The sequence below is a fragment of the Camellia sinensis genome, chromosome 9 (genome assembly GCF_055761805.1).
Source record: "Camellia sinensis isolate YWXY chromosome 9, ASM5576180v1, whole genome shotgun sequence".
NCBI lineage: Eukaryota > Viridiplantae > Streptophyta > Magnoliopsida > Ericales > Theaceae > Camellia > Camellia sinensis.
Window position 1 is genome coordinate 160319982 of NC_138969.1, and position 20831 is coordinate 160340812.

The following is a 20831-nucleotide window of genomic DNA, read 5'->3' on the forward strand; positions in this document are numbered from 1 at the left end:
AACAAATAAAAAAAGAACCACCACAATAACATATAATCACATTTCCGGATCAAAGCGATGTTAGAAGTATATCTGTATGGGAAGAAATGGAAAAGCATTTACAATTTAGACCAAAAAAAAGAATCTCCACTGGGCTCCTATATTCAGTACTTGGCTATTGAACTCCAAATCCTATACAATCAAAATGTGACACAAATCAATTGTTAAAAAAATCGGATCATGTCAATTCTTCCCACAAATCGCATGATCTCTTTGTAAAATGAAGCCTGCTCTTTTCTAGCAACTGCCAAAGATCTATCGTTAGAAAAAGCTTCTTCGACTGTGTAGCTGCTGCGGCTGCTAATAATAATGAATCTATTGAAATATGAGCACTGAATTACACTATAAAGAATACCCTAATTAGACCATGAACAGGTACTTCAAGTCCTCTACTGTAAGCCGAGTCTGACGACTACCTGTCTCGTCCTCGCCAAATGCAGAGGCAACCATCACTCTCTTTTTTTGCTGCAAAACAGAAAGTGAGTACTCAGCATCAGCATTGAAAGGAGATATAGAATACAGATACTAAGGCCTCGTTTGGGAACAGGCTAATTTAGTAACTTTTTGACTATTTGGCTAAAATATGAACTAAAAAAAACTAGTATGTTTTGGATAACTTTTTGGCTTTTTACGCAAAAATGTGTAAAAAGTAGAGAGAAAAAAGAATCTTTGACTTTTTGATATGGGTTGTGGCTTTTTAGCTTTTTTATAACTTTTTGACTTTTTTGCTAAACTGGCCTGTTGCCAAACGGGGCCTGTTTGGACCATAAGCCAAATATACGTGATTGATTAACATAACAAAAGCTTTTCTCAGAAATAGGGAAAAATATATGAAGTAGCATGTCCTATTCAGATTTCAATAATTTGGTTACCTGTCAGATAATAATAACCCTCTACACACTTGAATCTGTAAACAATGCCATCACTAACTATAAAATATTGTTTACAACAGGTGTGAGAGGATCTTCATCCACAATTATTATATGGGTAAATTTCATTGAATCTCACAAGTTTGGCATAATTACACCAACCTCCCTTTTAGTAAAAGGGACAAATGCACATGATGTGTAAACACAGATAATCAATGATAAAATATATATATATATATATATATATTAGTATAAAAGAAATAAAATATCAATTTTTTCATCTATATGACTTATGAATGAATGATGGAAAGGAGGCTAACATTAATTTAAACCTTAAGGGAGCATAATTTTACTATGTCAAACTTGTGGGGCTTGGTGTATTTTTTCCAAACCTCAAGGCAGGTTGCGTAATTTTTAGTAAACGGGACTAATGCAGATGATGTCTAAACACAGAGATAATCAATGATAAAATTTATATATTTTAGTATAAAAAGAAATGAAATATCATTTTTTTCATCCATATGAGTGATGGAAAGAAGGCTATGTGTAACGTGAATTAAAACCTTAAGGGAGCATAATTTAACTATGTCAAATATGTGGGGCTTGGTGTATTTTTTCCAAACTTCAAGGCAGGTTGATGTAATTTACCTTTTATATCTATTCAGAAAATGAAAAAGAATGATCAGAAGAATCCCTGCTCTCAGCTTGAGAACATATCAAGGCTAAAATTGGTTTAAAATCCTGTCTCCTCCAGAGTTTCCTGGTATATACTTATTACTTGTCCAATTTAGATATGCACGAGGCATTCTCCTTAACCTCTGATCACATCCTTTACAAACTCCTATACACATGTCGCACACTTCAAAAGTTTGAAGAATGATGAAATCAGCAGCACATGATTATGACACACAAACGAAATGAATATATTTGCCACAGCAATTGTTCCTCTGTTGGTTTTCCCTAATGGTTGGTCATTCATTTATCCTCATTTCTCTCATTTGTTAAACTTTATACTAGTACCTCAACAGTTTAGACATTTATCCCAAAAAAAATTCAACATAAACCCAATGAATTGTCAAGGACAGTTGTTCAAGTACTAGCATTTCTCAGTGGTTGGTCATTTGCCTTACATTGTGCATTATGATATATCATGTTAGATTACTTGAATGACAGGTCATTCCACTTCACAACATCTATCCACACCCTTTTTGCTTCTTTTGTCCTTACAGGAACATAAAATTGCGATATAATGCTACTAAGGTTTAACTGGGCTACAAATAAAATTAAGGAATGATAAATTTTGTAAAGATGGTGTTCATTCAAGAAACCAAGCAACCATTATTAGTAAGTAAATCAGTTTTATCCTTACCAATGCCTTCACCAGCTGTTATAAAAGACCCTGTTCAACATCTAAAATACCTCTACTACCATATGTTAATCAAGTACAAAAGTTCTCAATCATGGTCTCATCATATTATAAAATCAATTACTCATTGCAAACAATTAATGAGAAGAAAAAAAGAAAAGAAAAGTAAAAGCAAGCATAACAAATTCGTGCCAATAATAATGTGACAGCTGATGGTGAACATTTCTACACTACCTTAAAAAATCTTACGAATTTTACATTGACAATGGAAAAAAAACAGGCCACAAGATTGGAGCAAAAATAATAATACCTGAAGAGCTAAAATGCGATCTTCAACTGTATCTTTTACTGTCAACCGCAAAACTGTAACCGGACGGGTCTGTCCAATCCGATGGGCTCTATCTATTGCTTGATCTTCAGTTGTTGGGTTCCACCAGAGGTCCAGAAGAAGAACACGACAAGCTGCAACCATGTTCAGTCCAAGACTTGCAGCCTTCAAAGACATAATCATGACAGACACCTACAAAAAAAAGTATAAAGGGCCAAATTCAAGACTCATAAATCTATAACCTAGCCAATATTTAAGCATACTAACAAAAACTACCAAGATCCCCACAAACCTCAGGAAGAGTGTTAAAATCTTTCACAGCTTTATCTCTGGCAAGAACAGACATTGTCCCGTCAAGTCTCCTGTACTGAATGGAAGATTTCTTGAGACAATCTTCAAGCAAATCCAACATCCTCGTCCACTGAGAGAAGACTATTGCTTTCTCCCCCGCTACTTTAATCGAATCGTTCCGACCTTTTTCCAAATCTGAGTTTATTTTATCAAGCATATCCTGCTCTAACCCCTTTGAAAGAGGATCAGATGAGTTTTCTGGACAAGTGGCAGTTTCATCAATAGATTTCAATGTGGTAATTCTTGGTATACGGTGGCTTGGTTTTGAAAGTGATTGCAGGACCTCAAGAGCAGCCTTGATTTTGGACGAATCAAATGAGTGACTCCATGAACCAGGCTCAATCTTAACAGAGACTTCAGAACCACCACAATCAGGGGTACCATCCTCACCCGGCTGCTGCTCCGAGAGTAAACATTTTAATGTGGCTCTAGAAAACACTGATGATAAACTGAGTCGAGCTTTGCAATTTGTGGCAGGGCACTGATTGTCATCACCTGTAAGATCTTCACAGATACATTGATTGCAAAAGACATGCCCACAGCTTGTTACAACAGCATCCTCAGGTGGATCCTACAAAAAGGTCAACATATTTATTTCAAGAAATAAGTACCTCGTCAACTGAATTTATTAGAAGATAATTTAAGATCAATACATGAAGCAAAGAGTTTTAAGCACAAATTGAGAAACGGTTGTGAAAACCTTACAAGGTAACCATTAATACATGGGAGTTGAGTTTCTAACAAGTAATGTACCATGTAATCAACACTGGGGTAATAAACTTTAGGAGTTACTATATTAAAAATCACATTTATAGAGAGAAGTTGAAACAAGAATCTGTGTAACTGTGTAAGATATGACTGCTATGTAGTCTTCTTCAACTGTAATTGTTTGTTAGCATACTGACCAAACCACCAATGAGAATAATAGCATCTAGAAACATGGTATTGCTCCAGATATGCAGAAACATGGGCATACTATCCCCATTTACTTCATGGAACGCATCTTATGCCCCCCTGAAGCATATGCTATCTCCATCACAAATTGACCAATAGAGCAACCATTTTTTAAATAACAAAGCTAAAAGCCAAACTGAGACCAGCTGCTGCAAATCTAATCATAGCACCCCTACTTCTTGGACAACACATGGCACCTCAATCTAATTACAATGATATGAATTAGTAACAGTAATCCCATTAACATAGAAACTATGCAGCCATATAACAAAACTATGTTCTATTTGGTGTCCGTAGGCACATCTGTAGATAGGCAGGAGATGCATCATCTTTTTTTGTTTATCAGCAACAAATAAAAACTGTATTAGAGAACATGTCGAGGATGTAACGTTACGTTCCGGGTCTTAAACCAAGCTATATGGAGGCCCGGTACACTTTCAGACCCTCAAATTGTCGGATTATACTTTGTTGAGATTGATTGCATTAGTATAAATTCCTATTAGCATGTAATGTATTTAATATTTGAGTTTTGGGCATAAGGACCGAAAATTGACACACAGAAAAACTCCTTGAACTTTTGGGCCTCAGCTGATAGGGCTGCACATGCGGCAAGGATGCCCGCACGTGCAGATTGGTGCAGTAGGGATTAAAATTTTGGGCAGTGCAGCGGTCAGCCCCGCACATGCAGCAAGGGTCCCATAGGTGCGGCTAAGCAGGGGCGCACATGCAGCTAGTTTGAGTTTCTGGGTTCAACACTGCAGGAAACCGCAGGTGCGGCGAGGAGGGCCCGCACGTGCATGCGGCCAAGGCTCAGAAGCTGCATGTGGCAGCCTCCCAGCCAAGTGTTTTTGAGCCCCTTTTTCATCATCAGCCCATTCCTCCCTCTTTCTTCATTTACCCTCTTAACTCACTCTCTCTTTATCTCTATTTCCTCTCTACTCATTCTCTCTCTATCATAACTCTCACTTTCAACCTCACACTTAGAGCCTTTAGAGTGAGAATTGATCTCTGACCTGAACGTCGATATTGTAGAGCTCGACGAGGGCTTCAAGATCACTGAACCGAAAAGTTGATTCGGGCATTCATTTCCGATTTGCGCTCTCATTTTCCACTTCAAGAGATAGGGTTCCCTTTCATTAGCTCAATATGGATTTATGGGTGTATTTGTGGTATTTTGATACAATGTATTTGGGTTGTTATTGTTAATTTTGAGAAAATGCATGATATGAAGATTAGGGTTTGGTGATTAGGTCCGTAATTTTCTTAACAAACTTATTTTCACTATATAAAATTGCATGAGAAAGCCTTAATTTGAGAAAACCCAAAATTTGTGAAAAAAAACCCTGAATTTTGAGATTTCATGAATTGAGAAATTGATGAGGAAATATTGAATTGGTGATACCATTTTGAGATTTATGTTGTTAAATTAAAATTTGAAGTATTATAAGGAAGTTGGAGAATTGTGAATGTAATTTGTGAAATTATAATGTTGTAGAGGTAATTGTGGCCATTAGTGAGAAATGATGTTGTTGATATTAATACAATAGGATGGTGAAATCCACATCCTTGATACTATTGAATAATTGATTTTATGAGGATGAAAACCCATTGTTGAACAGAGGTGCACAAAGCATGTTTTACGATTATTGAATTTCACATTGTTGCATCGGTTACACCAAAATATCATGGTTTTAATTGAATATTAGTGGTGAATTCAAGTCATGTATAAATGAGATTGGTATTAATTTGGCTTGATAGTCCATGGTGAAAGACCGAAAACCCGCACGATGTAGGTGCCAAGGTCCTTTCGGTTAGCAATCGATAAATTTGGTGGTGTTTAGGTGACACTTAGCGATGGTCACTGGTAGAGTGTAGCTTCGGATAATACACTAGATTAGGTGGTGTTTAGTGATAGCAAATACATGTACTCGAGAGGATTCACTGAGTCTTTAGTGTTAACGACAAAAATTGTTAACGTAATGAAAATGTTTTGAGCATATTATACTTAGATAAAATCATGATCATGTACATGTGTGAGAACATATTATCTCCTGAAATGTTACCTTCCTGGATTGTATGTTCACCCTACGTGGCTGAAATTTTTTTCAGGTGTTGATGGCGTGCCCCAACCTTGAGGCAAGGCATTGGGATATGTGCATGAGCTAGAAGAGCTCTTTTTGATTTGTAGGCCTTGGATCATCTTTTATAGGCCGAGTGCCATTTTTGTAAGGGTTGAACCATTTTACTTTATGTAAGCTAAAAGGCATTTTATTTACTTATGACATTATTGCTTTCGTTTTACATACTGTATATTCACTCCCCGTAATGAATAAAGGATGTATGTAATTGGACAATCTCATGTAATGAATGCCATTGATATATATATATATACACACACACACATGTATGAGAGAATCCCTTGATTTCGTTTAATATTGTCTTTTCTTTCATTATTTATGATTATTCTGTGGGGGTCAGATTTTGGAAATCCGGGGTGTGAGGCATAACCCTTATAGAACCAAAAAGAGAAAAAAAGAAAAAGAAAAATATAGACTCAACACCCCTTATACAGTCAAAAAAGCACCCATGCCCAACAACAAAACTGCATCAAAACTTTGCCAACTTTCACACAATGTTTTTTCCACCTCAGACATTGATTTTCATCAATATCCCCTGCCTGCCCAACCAATAGAAGCTGCAGATTTAACCATCAGATGCTTCTCCTCGAGCTACCACAGAAACTCGTCCCCCCTAAATACAACTCTCTCAAACTTAATTTTCAACCTCAACCTTTCCCTTCTAAGCACCCTCATCCAACTCCCCCAAGGCCTCTAACCTATCTGCTTTATCAATTTTTTTAACCATCTAATTTTTTACTTCTGTAAAATTTCCAAAAATCTCCGTATTCCATACTTTGAGCTTTTCCTTAACCATCCTCAACTTCATACGCTTCAAAGCCTCACACCCATAAACATTATGATCATCCTTCCCCTACTTCCTAAAACCTCTTAAAAGCAAAGGATGATCTAACCACATATTCTCAAATCTAAAGGGGTAGGTCCCCACTTAAATGGACAATCTTCAAGGAGTATTAGACAACTATCAGACGACAACACTGTTGGAAGCACCTCTTGCCTTACACTCAGAGAACTTTCCTCCCATCCTAAGGAAAATAAAACTCTACCCAGCCTGTTGCACCCCATATTCTCTTGAAAGTTGGACCAAGTAACCACAGCATTCAAACAATTTGTGCAATATGACTGATGTCTTTATTAAAAACATCAATGAATATAGTTTTATCTAAGCAACCAAGAAGAGAAAAATTAATAAAAACTGAAACTTCACAAAAGGAACCAGCAAGTAACCACATACATTGCATATGCTGCAAATTGCCAAAGAAGCTTCCAAACAATTCAGAAGATAAACTTGCTTCTCCTGAGGAAGTTTCTTCGCCATCTCAACAGATGATTTCCATGCGGAACTAGAGTCGTACCCTCTTACAAGAAGAGGATGATCACATGCTTGTCGAAGGCGCAAGAGCATCAACAAAATGTTGACATAATTTTGTTTGACAGTTCCAGCAGCTGCATATTCCTGGCAAAATATCAATCTAGAGGTCAAAAGAAAGGGAATAGTAAAAAGGAAGAGTAAGCATGATCACAACATTAAAAAAAAATCAATCATAAAAACTTGATAAAATTGCAAAATTAGAAAGTATTTTTGAAGCATAAACATACTGCAAACTGAGCTCTTGAATCAGCCTCCAGTCTGCGGTAGAAATCACGCTCCTCCTTCGTGAACTCCACTTTTTTCAATTCTACTGATTTGGGTGGTAAGTTGATGATGGGTTCCCCGTCAAGAAGTGTGCCTAGAGCAAAAATTGCCACCAAATAACCATAAGTTCCAGCAGCAGGATGCACATTGATGCAGTCCTAGTTGCAGTTCCAGACAGAATAATAGCCATCAACTTGGAAAAAATCAGATAAAGAACAAAGCATATGCATTGTAACTTAATGTTAATATATCCATGAATTTCGCGGCATGCCAGCATATCACAAAACCAACATCTAAAACAACTTATATTACATTTCTCAAATGGAAATTAAAAATGCATATCCTGGATGCTAAAGACAGTCGTGACTCAGAATAAATAAAAACAATAGGAATTGGTACAGAAAATGCATACATTCAAAAGTACTTTAAGGATGCAGCACAATAACAATCTAAATTTGCCAATAGGAGCAAAATTTGACAGCAAACCATAACTTGCAGTTTGCCAGGTGCTAGTGTAAACCAACCCAATCCCTACAGCTGTTCCCTTGTTGAATAGGTGATGAAAATATGCTAGTAAAATCTCAAAGGCAAACAAAAAATGATCACTTTAACCATGTTGCTCCACAAAAATTGTTGTTTATAGGATATGTCAGTCAGTAACTTGCAAGAGATACAAAATAGTCAAAAGTTTCTGAAACAAGCATAACGATAATTTTTCAACATAAAAGTCCCTAGCAGTTTCATGGAAAGTTCAGTAATACTTGCAAGTCACAACCACAAGAACAAGGCATACCCTGTAGATAAGTGGAAAAAGTTCAAGAGGGAAAGTTTAGTTCAGTCCTACATGCCGCAAGAGGGGGAAAAAGGATGAAACACATCAGCAATTTTACAATTACAAGAGACAACAAAGAAGCATCCTATAGATAAGTGACAGGAAGCTATTTTAGAACGTCTTTCAAAAATTGAGCTTCAAAAATAATTCAAAGACTCTTCGGCATATTATGTTGCACAGAAGGAAAGAAAAAAAGAAAGGAGGGAGAGAGGACGGAAGAGAGAGAGAAAAACTGAATTAAACTTCATGTAGCTGTCAATTCAGAGAAAGAAAGAAAATAAATAAAATCTTCATGTCAATTCACCTTTTGTGCGACGTAGCATTATTGTCTTCAAGACAGCCTGTAGCTTTTTGTACCCATTCTTTGGGTTCCTATTGATCGGGAACTTTATTGTGGAGCAGAATGACTTATACACAGCATATGGGTCATATCTGAGAAATCTAAAGTAGCTATAAAGATCATCAACAGCATTCTGGATAGGTGTCCCTGATAAGCACCACCTGCGTTTAGCACGGAGCCCCCAACAAGCCCGAGCTACTTGAGTTCTGTGATTTTTTATGCTCTGTGCCTCATCCAGTACAACCCTAAACCATCCAACCCGAGCGAGAGGACGAGCAGCAGATTCAAGCAATGCATTTTCCATTCCCTTCTTATCCTTCAAAGATCTTTTATCAGAACTAGGAGGATATTTCCTCTTCCTACTAGATGACAATCCCATGGGAGTAACAATGCGAGCTTCTTGCCTTCCAGTCTCATCATCATCTTTATCAACAAGAGGCTGCTTTGGGACCTCCATGCTTACAATTGAATATGTTGTAAGGACAACATCATACTTGGCCAGCTCAAAAGGATCCTTCGTCCGATTGCTTCCATGATATACTAAAACAGATAGATTAGCTTTGCTAGTCACCTTGTTATGCAATTCATCAGCCCATTGCCGCAAGACACTTGTAGGACATACAACAAGGGTTCCAGCAGCTGGCCTACTCTTGGCTTGCACATAAGTGTCCGTCCTCTTAATCGGAGTTCCATTAGACACAACTTGACATGACTCAACATCCTGCTTCGATTGGTCAAGCTCAGACACACAATCATCATCTTCATCCAAATTTAATGTTTCCATTTCATTTTGTTTCAAATTGTCTGGACACGGTCTGGAAGATGGAGCCCTTTCCTTGAGTATAAGCGCAATTGTTGATATCGTTTTCCCCAGTCCCTATCAGAGAACAATTGTATAAGCCCAGATTAACATCAAGATCGCATAATTCAATATCTACCCTCAAGTAGCACTACAAATATATATATATATATATATATATACGTATGTATATATGAAAAACCAAAGAAGCCAACCTGATCATCTGCAAGAATTCCTCCAGAGCAGTGCAAGCTGGCTGTCTCCTTCAGGACCATCCAAGACAAAGCAATTCTCTGTCCAGAATTTCAACTAATGTCAATCCAGGCAATTGACAACAATACTCCAACCCCTAAGCAGCAGGGGAAAGAATAACTACGCACACACGCACACAACAGAGTTGAGAAATCCCCACAACATGACACAACAACAAACTAAAAACAAGTTCTAGTTCTTGAATGCTACAAATAATGGTCTTGTATATGATGCCAGCCCAATGCTACCAAAAAATGCTAATACCTTAGTGAATTACGTTTTGGAACACATGTTCCAAAACATGATACAATGTCGTTCCAAAATAGTAATTTTAGTGATCGGAAGCAATCCCAAAAGTTTTTTCAATACATTTCCTTGAATGTTTCCTTAGGAAGGAAAAAAATTCAAATATAATGAACTAAAATATAAGGTGAGTTAAATTTTGATCTGACATAACATAAAAAATGGCTCACAATGCTCATAGAATTGTTTTGCTACATGATTAATTTGGAAATAATATTAGATGTCTAATAGTTAAAAGAAAATTACTCTAGAAGTGCCTTAAATTTTTATAATATAATCTATATAAATCTATCACTATCGTACCACATTTTAGAGCATGTGGAGTACCACATTCTTGTTCCACTTCCACGTGTGAAGCAAAGTCCCACATCACCTTTATACTGAAGTAATATTAAGCATATAAGAATGAGGGCACCCCCACCCTAATAGCTAGCTTTTGAGGTGAGTTCTACCCAAGATCGTGTAACATGGTTCAAAGCCAAAGTACTCACGGATGGGTAGGGTGCATGTCCCTAGCCTGCACACCATAGGTGCTACCAAGTGAGCACACTGGGCGTGAGGAAGAGTGTGAAGTGAAGTCTCACATCGCCTTTATACTAAAGTAATATTAAACATATAAGCGAAAGGGCACCCTCACCTTAATAGCTAGCTTTTGGGGGATGAGTTCTACCCAAGAGAATCCTTGTTCCATACAATTCGATAAATCAAATCCTATACATATTAGGCTTCCTAGTAGATTCCGAACTCTACTATCCTAACTCAAATACATGTATAAACCAACCTAATATGCAGGTGCTGCCGAGGGAGCACGCTAGGCTTGAGAGAGGGTGTGAAGCGAAGTCCCACATCGCCTTTATACTAAAGTAATATTAAAGATATAAGTGTGAGGGCACCCTTACCTTAATAGCTAGCTTTTGTGGTGAGTTCTACCCAAAACCGTGTAACACCACATACCGGACAATCCACATTTTAGGTAACATAGTGTCAGCCACATTAAACTAGCTGTTTAGATAATTATTATTATTATCCAAAATACCCTTACTTTGTCCAACATTCGACTTTACTTTTGTTCTTTTTCCATCCACACAAATATCAAATGTGTTAGATCAAAGTGCAATATTACACAACCAAATTCCTCTTTCGCAATTGAATATTTTATTTTGGTGCCTCATTAAGACAGAGATCCAAATATATATTGCTACATCATTCATTCATCTATGCTTAACCAAAGCTACCAAAACCTAACATTTTAGCTAATAAAATAGAACTAAAGAACAGCTCAAAACCTGGTGTCTTAAAAGAGGCACAGCCAAAAGACCATCTGGTGGAATAGCTTCTGTTTTTGGCTGAGAAAGATCCTGCAATGCAAGCCAGAACTCCAATCTCAGAAATGTTCAGCATTAAAAAATAAAAAAGTTAACTGTTAAATATAACAAATTATCTGTGGGCACAAATACAGGGGTCATATTTCAACACAGACATGGCAAGTTCTGCACACAAACCCAGATTCTAGGCACCACCAGGACCAGTACACTGCATAACACCTTTATTTGACAAGAAAATATTTATTGAACACATGTCTCCATGGTTAAACTTGAACCACTTAATTTTGTCCATACTGAAGAACACAAAGAGGGAGGAAAACAATGAAGAATAAAACGATGGTCCCTAGGTGGAAAGAATAATACAACCACTTTTATAATATTGCACGTTTTTTGGTCAAAGTCTAAGCTTTTGTTTGTATCATATAAATGAGTTTAGTCAACAGTGCTCACATACTATTTTGCTGGTAAATCATAAAAACTTTATTAAAATCCAAAACACAAAAAAAAAGTAAGATGACACAAGCCAATCACTGATCAAGGGATGTGTCTCACAAATCATGAAATCTAAGCACAGATGTTCTAATTTTTCCAAAGCTATAGCATTCAATCACAGCTATAATCAATTTGCATATACTTGAAATGATGCTGCAAACATCATTCTAGTTAAAAACAAGAAAAAAAACATATTACTTGAGTTTTTGTTTTGCCACTGCTGACAAACTATATTCAATATATGATATACTACGTTGATGCTTTAAAGATGCAAATAATTAACATATGTCAGAAGATACCAAGTTCATTCAATTTTTTGATGCAGCGTATTAATATCTGTGAATACATGTATTAGAAAGTAAGCCATATCCATTATCAAAAGGCAATTTCTCTGTATTCTCCCCCCCCCCCCCCCCCCCGGGGGGGTATAAGTTGCAAGGCAATTTCTCTGATGACCTAGAAAGCGATGGACACAAATACAGGATACAAGTACAAACTCTACAACACAACAAACCAGCAAGTTCCAAACAAACAGGATACAAATACATCAAAACACAGCGACATATATACATCCATATGTATCCACTATTTACATATATAATGAAGTAATTTTATCATTACATTACAAACTATCTTTCTCTATCAAAATATAGAAAATTGTAACTTATAATATTAAAATTCACACAAGACACTCCAGGATTATATTGGGTGGACATGGACTTGGGACCAAGATCAACATAATTTAACATAAAATTGAATAAAATTATTTATTCTCTAAAAGTAGTAGAAAGTATTTAAACCTCTGTTATATTTTTGCTTGACATCAAATTCATATCAATATGGGTTAAACACATACCCTAAATATCCAAGAAGTATCTGATACTCGTTACAATAAAAAATAATAATAATAAAAATAAAACTTAATTTTCTAAATTTTAGATATGTTTAGGAAGGATTAGACACGTAATTGTGGATATCAAAAGAGAAACTAGTGTCAAATAAGCATAAATGGGTATTAATCCCTTTTAAAAACAGCCTTCCTTCATGACCAATGAATGTCACAATACCAAACAAACATAAACTTGTGTCCGGTTTTCAAACTAATTTGAATTAATGATATGTTAAAAGAACACAAATTTACACTATTTTAAACTAAGGAGATCAGCATATTTACTTTACCGCAATTCATAAGCAACAAAATTATCCCAAACTACAAGAGCTCACCTGCAATGCAACTCGAAAAATTAGCCGTTCATCATTTGCTCTACGCCTCACAACTCCCATTCCCAAGTGATTAGGGGGGTCAACAATTGTAGGATGCTGCAACGAAACCAGGGAATTCCTATTCATTGAAGATAGATTTGAGCGTGATGGTTCACTTATATCTTCCAGAATACATAGATCTGAGTCATCATCGTCTTGGGAGCTATTAACGACGGCATTACTGTGAATTGTTTTGCAGCTGACTTTTGAAAGATGAGTATCCAAACTCTTGGGCTGAATCAGTTTACTCTCTCTTTCATCCTTTGTGCAGCCTAATTGCTTCCTCATTGAAATGGACGGCTGGATGCAAGGTTGCTCTGAGGCCTTTACATAATGACCATCAGCAACCGGATTGGGATATTTGCTCTGAGTATGACGAGCTCTTTTAGATGACAAGTATTGATCTTCTTTTTCATCTTTTGTGTGGATCAAAAGCTCCTTCTTTGAATTGGACGGCAGAATATGCCTTGGGTGGTTGTCAGCATTAAACCCATTACCAACACTAGGAGAGGTCCTACTAAAAGCAACCAGTCCATCATTTCTTTCACCCTTTATATGAGCCATTTTCTTTTGGCTAGAAACATTTGACAGAGTACAAGGCAAGGGCTGTGACATTGTCTTGTCAATGATAAATCCACCATTGGTTTTAGTAAAAGAGTTTCCACCTGTTCGTGATATAAGTTTATCACCTTCACATTTGACATTAAGCTCACTGACATTGGGGTCACCAGTCATTGATAGTCCCAAAAGTTCTCCGCCAACTTTTCCCACCTGGACCTCTGACATCATCACACCATTTATGTGTGCGGCCTGAGTTGGAAGATACTCCAATTCATCCTTTAATTTTGCCACTGCTTCATTATTGTACATAAATTGAAGACTTAAACTATCATGTAGATTCCAATCCAAAGGTATATCCATATCCATCATGTCTCCAAAATTAATATCTGATTTCTCCAAAAGAGGACTGTGAGATCCATCTAAAACACATCACAAAATCTAAATCAGTTCTTCCACCTGAAATTTTATAGACAAAATAAAGCACACATGCAATGAAATGAAGGACCTACAGCACACAACGCACAAGCACAAGAAAAATACCACTATTTAAATTCTAATAACCAGACAATCACATACATTGGGAATTAGCACCACCCTCCAAACAACCAAATTGAAATTCAGCTTCACCCTTCAGGTGACTGGAATTGAAAGTTTCTATAAAATCTGAACCTTGATTAGCATCTCCAGCAGGAAAACTAAATGTAGCACTACAATTAGGTATTTCATATTGAGTTTCCTTACTGTCATCTTCGCTATAAAAAGAAACATTTTGAATGACTCCATTACTCCCTGCACTTAAAGAATCATGACCAGAAATTGGTAACATCCAATCTGTAAGACTTCCGGAGCAGCTATGCATCGGAGAATTAGTTCGAGCTGAAGCATCCTGCTTCCCTACAGACTCAAAAGAACCTTCTGAAACCCCTGCCTTTGAATCTGATGCTTCCGAGTTGTATGAAGAGGAAAATGTAACAGATCCAGCTAATTCAGCCCCGAAAGAAGATGTCCTTTCCGAATCCAGCAATTCTAAATAACATTCCAAGAAAGAACAGTCACAATGTAATCATTAAGCATCAAAATCACAGTTGTCAAATTAGGATTCAAATCATGAATCGAAATGGCCTTGTACTGAATCATGAATCATAAAGATTCATTCAATTTTTCTCAATTAAATAAAAAACTATATCCACACACTTAGATATTAAATAAAGCTTATCAAGATGAAATATTTAGACTTAAATTAATGAAATATGTTTTGAATGATAATCACGCGATTTGATATTTAAGAAGTTAGAGCATCTCTAATTGCAAATGCTATAATAGCATTACCATTGCCATTGCTATAATTTGGCAATGAATACTAGAAAATTGTAGAATTATACTAATGGTGCTTCAATGGTCAGATGCCATTTTGGCATAACCAAACACAGAAACTGGTGTGTTTGGGGCAATCGTCAAGCCGGTCATCCTGAACACATTAGTTTCTGTGTTTGGTTCTGCAAAAATTTTGATTTTGCAAAAATTTATCTATTTTGCCTGGAGGGAGGGAGGGAGGGAGGGAGGGAGGGAGGGAGGAAGGGAAACGGTTTGTTTTGGCTGAGTTGGCACATATGGCAGCTACCAAAGCTTGTGTCAAATTTGGCACAAGCTTTAGCATTTGCCAAATTTGACAGCTGCCATGTTCACCATTGGAGCACCACTTTTCAACAGTTGCTGTTATACAATAGCAATGGCAGCTTCAATGGCAAATCATTGGAGATGCTCTTAACATAGGTTCCCATATAAGATCACCAACACGCCTTTTCCCTTTTAGATATTTCTTATCAACTATTCTTAATAAAGAAAGTAAACAAAGACAAACTTTTAATTTTCAAACAACAATACCTTGCTTGGTTTGGCTTATTGAAAAATACCATGTTTGATTTGGAACTTTCAAAAATAGCTTTTTGAGTTTTCAATCCATAATTTTTTGTTTTTAGTAAACTTTTTCCATATTTTAGTCGATTGTTTTTTATTTGTTTGATGCACCTAGTCTAGATGTACTTAAAAAGTAAAATATTTATAAAGAATTTTTTTTTTTAATAAATACAAAAACATAGTAAAATGTATTATTTTTATTTTTAGTTTTTTTTTTCGAATTTTTTGTATTTAGTTAGTTTTTTATAGATTTTTTCACAAAAAATATATTTTTGAAGTGTATCTATATTAAGAAAATTTAAAAAGTTAAAAAAATGATTAAAATCTTTAAAAAATTCACTAAAAATAAAAAATACAAAATGAAAACTCAAAAAACTATCTTCGAAAACTCTAAACCAAACAGAGTGAATTGTTTTGAACTTTTTACAACTAAAATAATAGAAACACTCACCTCAAAGGGGGTAAAGAAATTCAAATCTCCAAACATTTTCAAAAATCTCACTTGTTGCCTTCAGAATAATCCTTTTATAAGTGCAAACACTCGGAGAAAGTTGAACTTGTACGCCTAGAATATTGTAGAGAGAAGGTTCGTTTTTTCTAGGGTTTGAGTTTTAGAGAGTAAATAGGGAGGGAGAAAGTCAAAGGATGGCATATAGTAACCCTAAAGACCTTCAAAGGTTTGTGTGAACCATTTTCCAACTAAAAAATAAAAAAGATAGCCCAAAAATCAATTTCAACGAAATTGAATGTAAACCGATCAATTTACGATTCACCGATTTGGTTCACTAATTCATAGCTATTTGTGATGCATGCAACCTATACGATTCTAATAACAGAGATCAAAATGTAAAACCCAATTTCCCCAACTACTTCCACAGAAAAAAATGAAATCATTCTGCCAACATAAAATACCACTATAGGTCCCAGAAGCAATAAGGAAAAATAGTTGTCAAAATCATAGATTTACCCATTTGAAGCAGGGAACGTTCATCATTGCCAACATCAGAAGCCAACTTGCCTTGATGCTGTTTTTCTACTGATAAATCCTCTGGACTATTCTGCACATTACAACTTCAAGATTTAGTATTGAGAAAGGGATGCTTCCTTGAAACAACTAAAGGGATGAATTCACTCGTAAAAGAGCAAGGAGCAACAAGATCATCAAAAATTTAACATGAAAGGAAAGATGGAGGGGGATCCTTGAAACAACTAAAAGGATGTATTCACTCGTAAAAGAGCAAGGAGCAACAAGATCATCAAAAATTTAACATGAAAGGAAAGATGGAGGGGGGGGGGGGGGGGTAAGCCACCTGAATCATAAAAAGTCACCACATTCCTCTATATTTTGTTTATCTATTGTTTCTTTTATTTCCCTTTCTCAATAATCAAACAGTAGGATGGCTCATTTATGATGTGAAATGAATATGCAGAAGTCAAAGTCGAATGAAAAAGTCCCCATCTTTTTTTATTAGCAATGGAGAATATTATTACTAAAAAAACAAAGGTACAAATAAAATCAAGGGAGGAAGAAGTCCATCGAGAAAAAAGGAGATAGAAAAAGGTAACACAATTACACGTGACAAACAGCATTCCAATCTTTAGAAATCAAAACAAAGACGTCTCTTTTATCCATCAAAAAAACAAAGACATCTCTTTAAAAGAGGAAGAAACCGAAAGCCAAAATCAAGAAAGAAAACAATAACAATTTTTTGTCCCATCCCAAAGAACATCAACATCTTCAAACTTGTAATAAAAAAAATAACCTATACCACATTGCATATCACACTATTCCATAGAAAACAGGGCCTCTTAATAAAACTAAAACCTATTAATCAAAAATGAACATATGAATGCATGAGGCCGGAAACTACCCGATCTACCTCTACCAATTGAAATAAGCAATACCATAATGCCATGGCTAGAGGACAGTGAAAAAGAATTATGGGTTAATTACCTTTTTAGCCGCCAAAGTATGCAATTTGTATCATTTTTGCCCCCAATGTTTCAATTGTGTCGATTAAATTCCCAATGTATAAAAAGTGATTCGATTTGGTCTCTCAACCTAACTTTGATGCCGTTAAAGCCAATGATAAATGTCGAAATTCAATTAAAAAAAGTATACTTTCAGTCCTCAAAGCACGCATTCTGTGTCATTTGGTCACTAATGTTAAAATTATGTCAATTTAGTCCACAAAGTAATTTTGTCTCTTTCTAGGGGTAAAGCTTGGAAACCATAAATACAAATCATCAAAAATATTCCCACCACTCCAAGAAATGCAATTTTCATGATGTTTTTTCAAGATACCAAAAAAAAACTGTTACCCAAAACTTATTTTCAGCAACAAAATGAGATCCTCATCAGCGATTTCTTTTGTCAATGATTTTTTTTCCAGACAAATTTTTCTGTTGTGACAAAATTGTTTTTCTTGTAGTGTGCCATCCAATATATTTTGATATTACATATACATACATGTTGGATGGTGGGAATATTTCCCTCCGAAGATTTTGGTTTTTTTTTTTTTTTTTTTTTACATTTATATATATATATATATTAATGATTTCCATGCATTATCCTAGTTCAAACAAAGAGGGAGACAAAATTAGGTTTGGGGACCAAATCTTAGTAGCAAGAAATGACTACTTGGTTGACATTTCTTACTCAAGTGTGCGATTCCGCACTCCCGTCAAGAAAGAAACTTCCTCCCAACCCAACTGAGACAGAACCTCTCAAACATACAAATCTCAAAGAAAAAAAACAATTCACACTTATTTTAGTTCTTTCTATTAATATAGTACTTATTTATAGAAAAAAAATATAGTTTATAGTTGACATCAATCTCCAGTAATAATTCACATTTTCACATATATTACAACCAGGCAGAAAAGAATAACTGTTAATATATTTATGCATTTAATACATAAATAAAATGCATACAAACTCCATAGGCACTCTCAACCTTAAAAACTAGTATATTAAGCCCTTGTTCTCTAGCTCCCATCCCCGCCGCCACTTCTTGCAACTCAGGACCAAATTGAAACACTTTTTATACATTGGACTGAATTTAACCAACTTGAACATTTAAACATTAGAGATCAAAATGCATACTTTATAACTAAAAATGTAATTTTAAATTGAATTTCCATATTTATCCCAAGCTTTAACAACATCTACAGACTGAATCAGATTAGGGACCAAATCAAAACACTTGTTTGAGGATTAAATTGACAAAATTAAAACATTGGGGACCAAAATTACACAAATTGCATAGTTTGGGGACTAAAAAGGTCGATAAATAATCAATGCTTTCTGACTTCTCCTACACATTTTGCACCATTTTGGAACCAAATAGCAATTAGGTCTCTGCTTTTAAATCACGGCATTACTATTGAGTTCCATTTCAGCCAAGGACCATACAAAGATTAACCTTAAGGAACACAAATACTTTCCAAATCAATATATGAGAAACAAAAGCCCCTAGATTCGACCAAAACAAGTTGTCTTTCAGCATGTGCACCAATTTAAACTAAACTAAACTAAACCTAAAGACAACGCCACCATGGAAACATGCAACTGCAATTACATTCAAAGACCATCAAACAACATAAAATTGTTTTTCCCCGTGGAGCTAACTAACTTATGACTAAACTTTCCAAAAAAGAGTCGGAGTATCATGAGAACATATCTGAATGGAAACATACCCAACCTCGTTAGTATCAACAAGAATCATTTACCCACAAGTTTTACATTTAATTTAGGTTCTAGCTGATATTTGTTCAACTAGTGGTGTGTTATAAAGCTTACCAAAAGCAAATCTACTAACTATTGACAATATATTGGCCTGTGCCTAATATTCTTTAAATAAGTTAACAAACCCCATACTCATATACCAAGTTGCAAAAGCTACAGGCCACATAACATCTATTGGGATAATATTCTCTTGGGATTGTGATCAATGCATAGAAATTCTATTCAAGACAGACATTTCTCATATTTACTTCTTTGTATATATGCATGACATATCCATATGAACAAATATGCATAATCTACATAACCCATTACTTAAAGCTTGCAAGTTTGCATTTTTTTACTGCTGCCAAGTAATCCGCTAAAGCCTATTTTGGGAAGTGGGTTAAAAGTCCCTTTCCAGCTTTTAAGCCACTTCCCAAAAAAGCCAAAAAGCAGCATTTACCATCTTTCCAAAAACACCCCTAAATCAAATTCACATGCACTAATATAGTTCAGCAATCATAATGACAAACATATATATATATATATATATATATATTTCAGCAAAGAAAACAAAGCAAATAACTCTAAATTGCATACAATATACAACTTAATTCTCGTAATTTACGCCGATTTTTGAATGATCCACAACAAAGTCTAGGATCAGAACCGACCTGCACAGGATCGGAACTATCTTCCAGGATTTCCCATAACGACTGAAGATCGATGGACAGATCAATATCGCCATCACCCACCGATAAATCTGTGAAAGACCAAAGGTTCGACCTATCGGCTGCCATCAACATCGCAATTCAAAGAATCACGCAAAAACCAAAGAAAAACCCTAATTTACTCCAATATCTCGAAACCCTCAGCACAACCCCCTACACAGTTCCGATGATTGAATTCCAGAGTCCAAACCCTAATCCGGCAAAATCGGCAAATCGAATCAAGCCATGACGAAGAGATATAGAGAGAGAGAAAGTTCGATGTGGTTTCTGTGATGCGGACTTTTGTTTGCTGTACTTTTGAGAATTGGGAAATTTGAGAGAGAGAGAGAGAGACAGAGACAGAGACACAGTGGCGAGGAAAGCGGTGGCGTAGGTTAAAAAATTGGTAGAAGTGCGCAGGTTAAGGACTTCTTTGTTTTCTCATACCCTGTGTGAGGTGGGAAAGCGAGAGGATTAGGTTACTCTACGCCGTGTTGTCCTAATACCTATATTATAGAGTCATTTCGTCTGACAAGGTTGTTACACTTTTCTGTTTTCTGTTAAAAATGATTGAGAGTTCTAATTCATCACTTTCAATTTATTTTTAATAATATAAGGTGAATCATATG

At 35.7% G+C, this 20831-nt stretch overlaps 1 protein-coding gene across 1 annotated transcript; it reads right to left on the reverse strand.

The window, feature by feature from the left end:
• Positions 1-6: 6 nt before the first annotated feature.
• On the reverse strand, positions 7-20735 carry LOC114303863 (helicase-like transcription factor CHR28). Its single transcript, XM_028249013.2, has 12 exons — positions 20167-20735; positions 16733-16823; positions 14425-14874; positions 13249-14267; positions 11494-11565; positions 9868-9945; positions 8818-9730; positions 7645-7775; positions 7280-7501; positions 2895-3524; positions 2585-2794; positions 7-504 (listed from the first exon to the last, which is right to left on the reverse strand). Exons 1-12 carry the CDS (start codon positions 20296-20298, stop codon positions 400-402), a joined length of 4053 nt encoding a protein of 1350 aa, XP_028104814.2. The 5' UTR covers positions 20299-20735; the 3' UTR covers positions 7-399.
• Between the last annotated feature and the right edge of the window lie 96 nt (positions 20736-20831).

Coding starts and splice junctions, on each gene's coding strand:
- LOC114303863 (XM_028249013.2), bottom strand. CDS start 20,298: ATGTTGATGGCAGCCGATAGGTCGAACCTTTGGTCTTTCACAGATTTA. Junction 14,268..14,424: donor GGGTGGTGCTAATTCCCAAT/GTATGTGATTGT, acceptor GATGTGTTTTAG/ATGGATCTCACAGTCCTCTT. Junction 505..2,584: donor ATCGCATTTTAGCTCTTCAG/GTATTATTATTT, acceptor TCTGTTTTGCAG/CAAAAAAAGAGAGTGATGGT.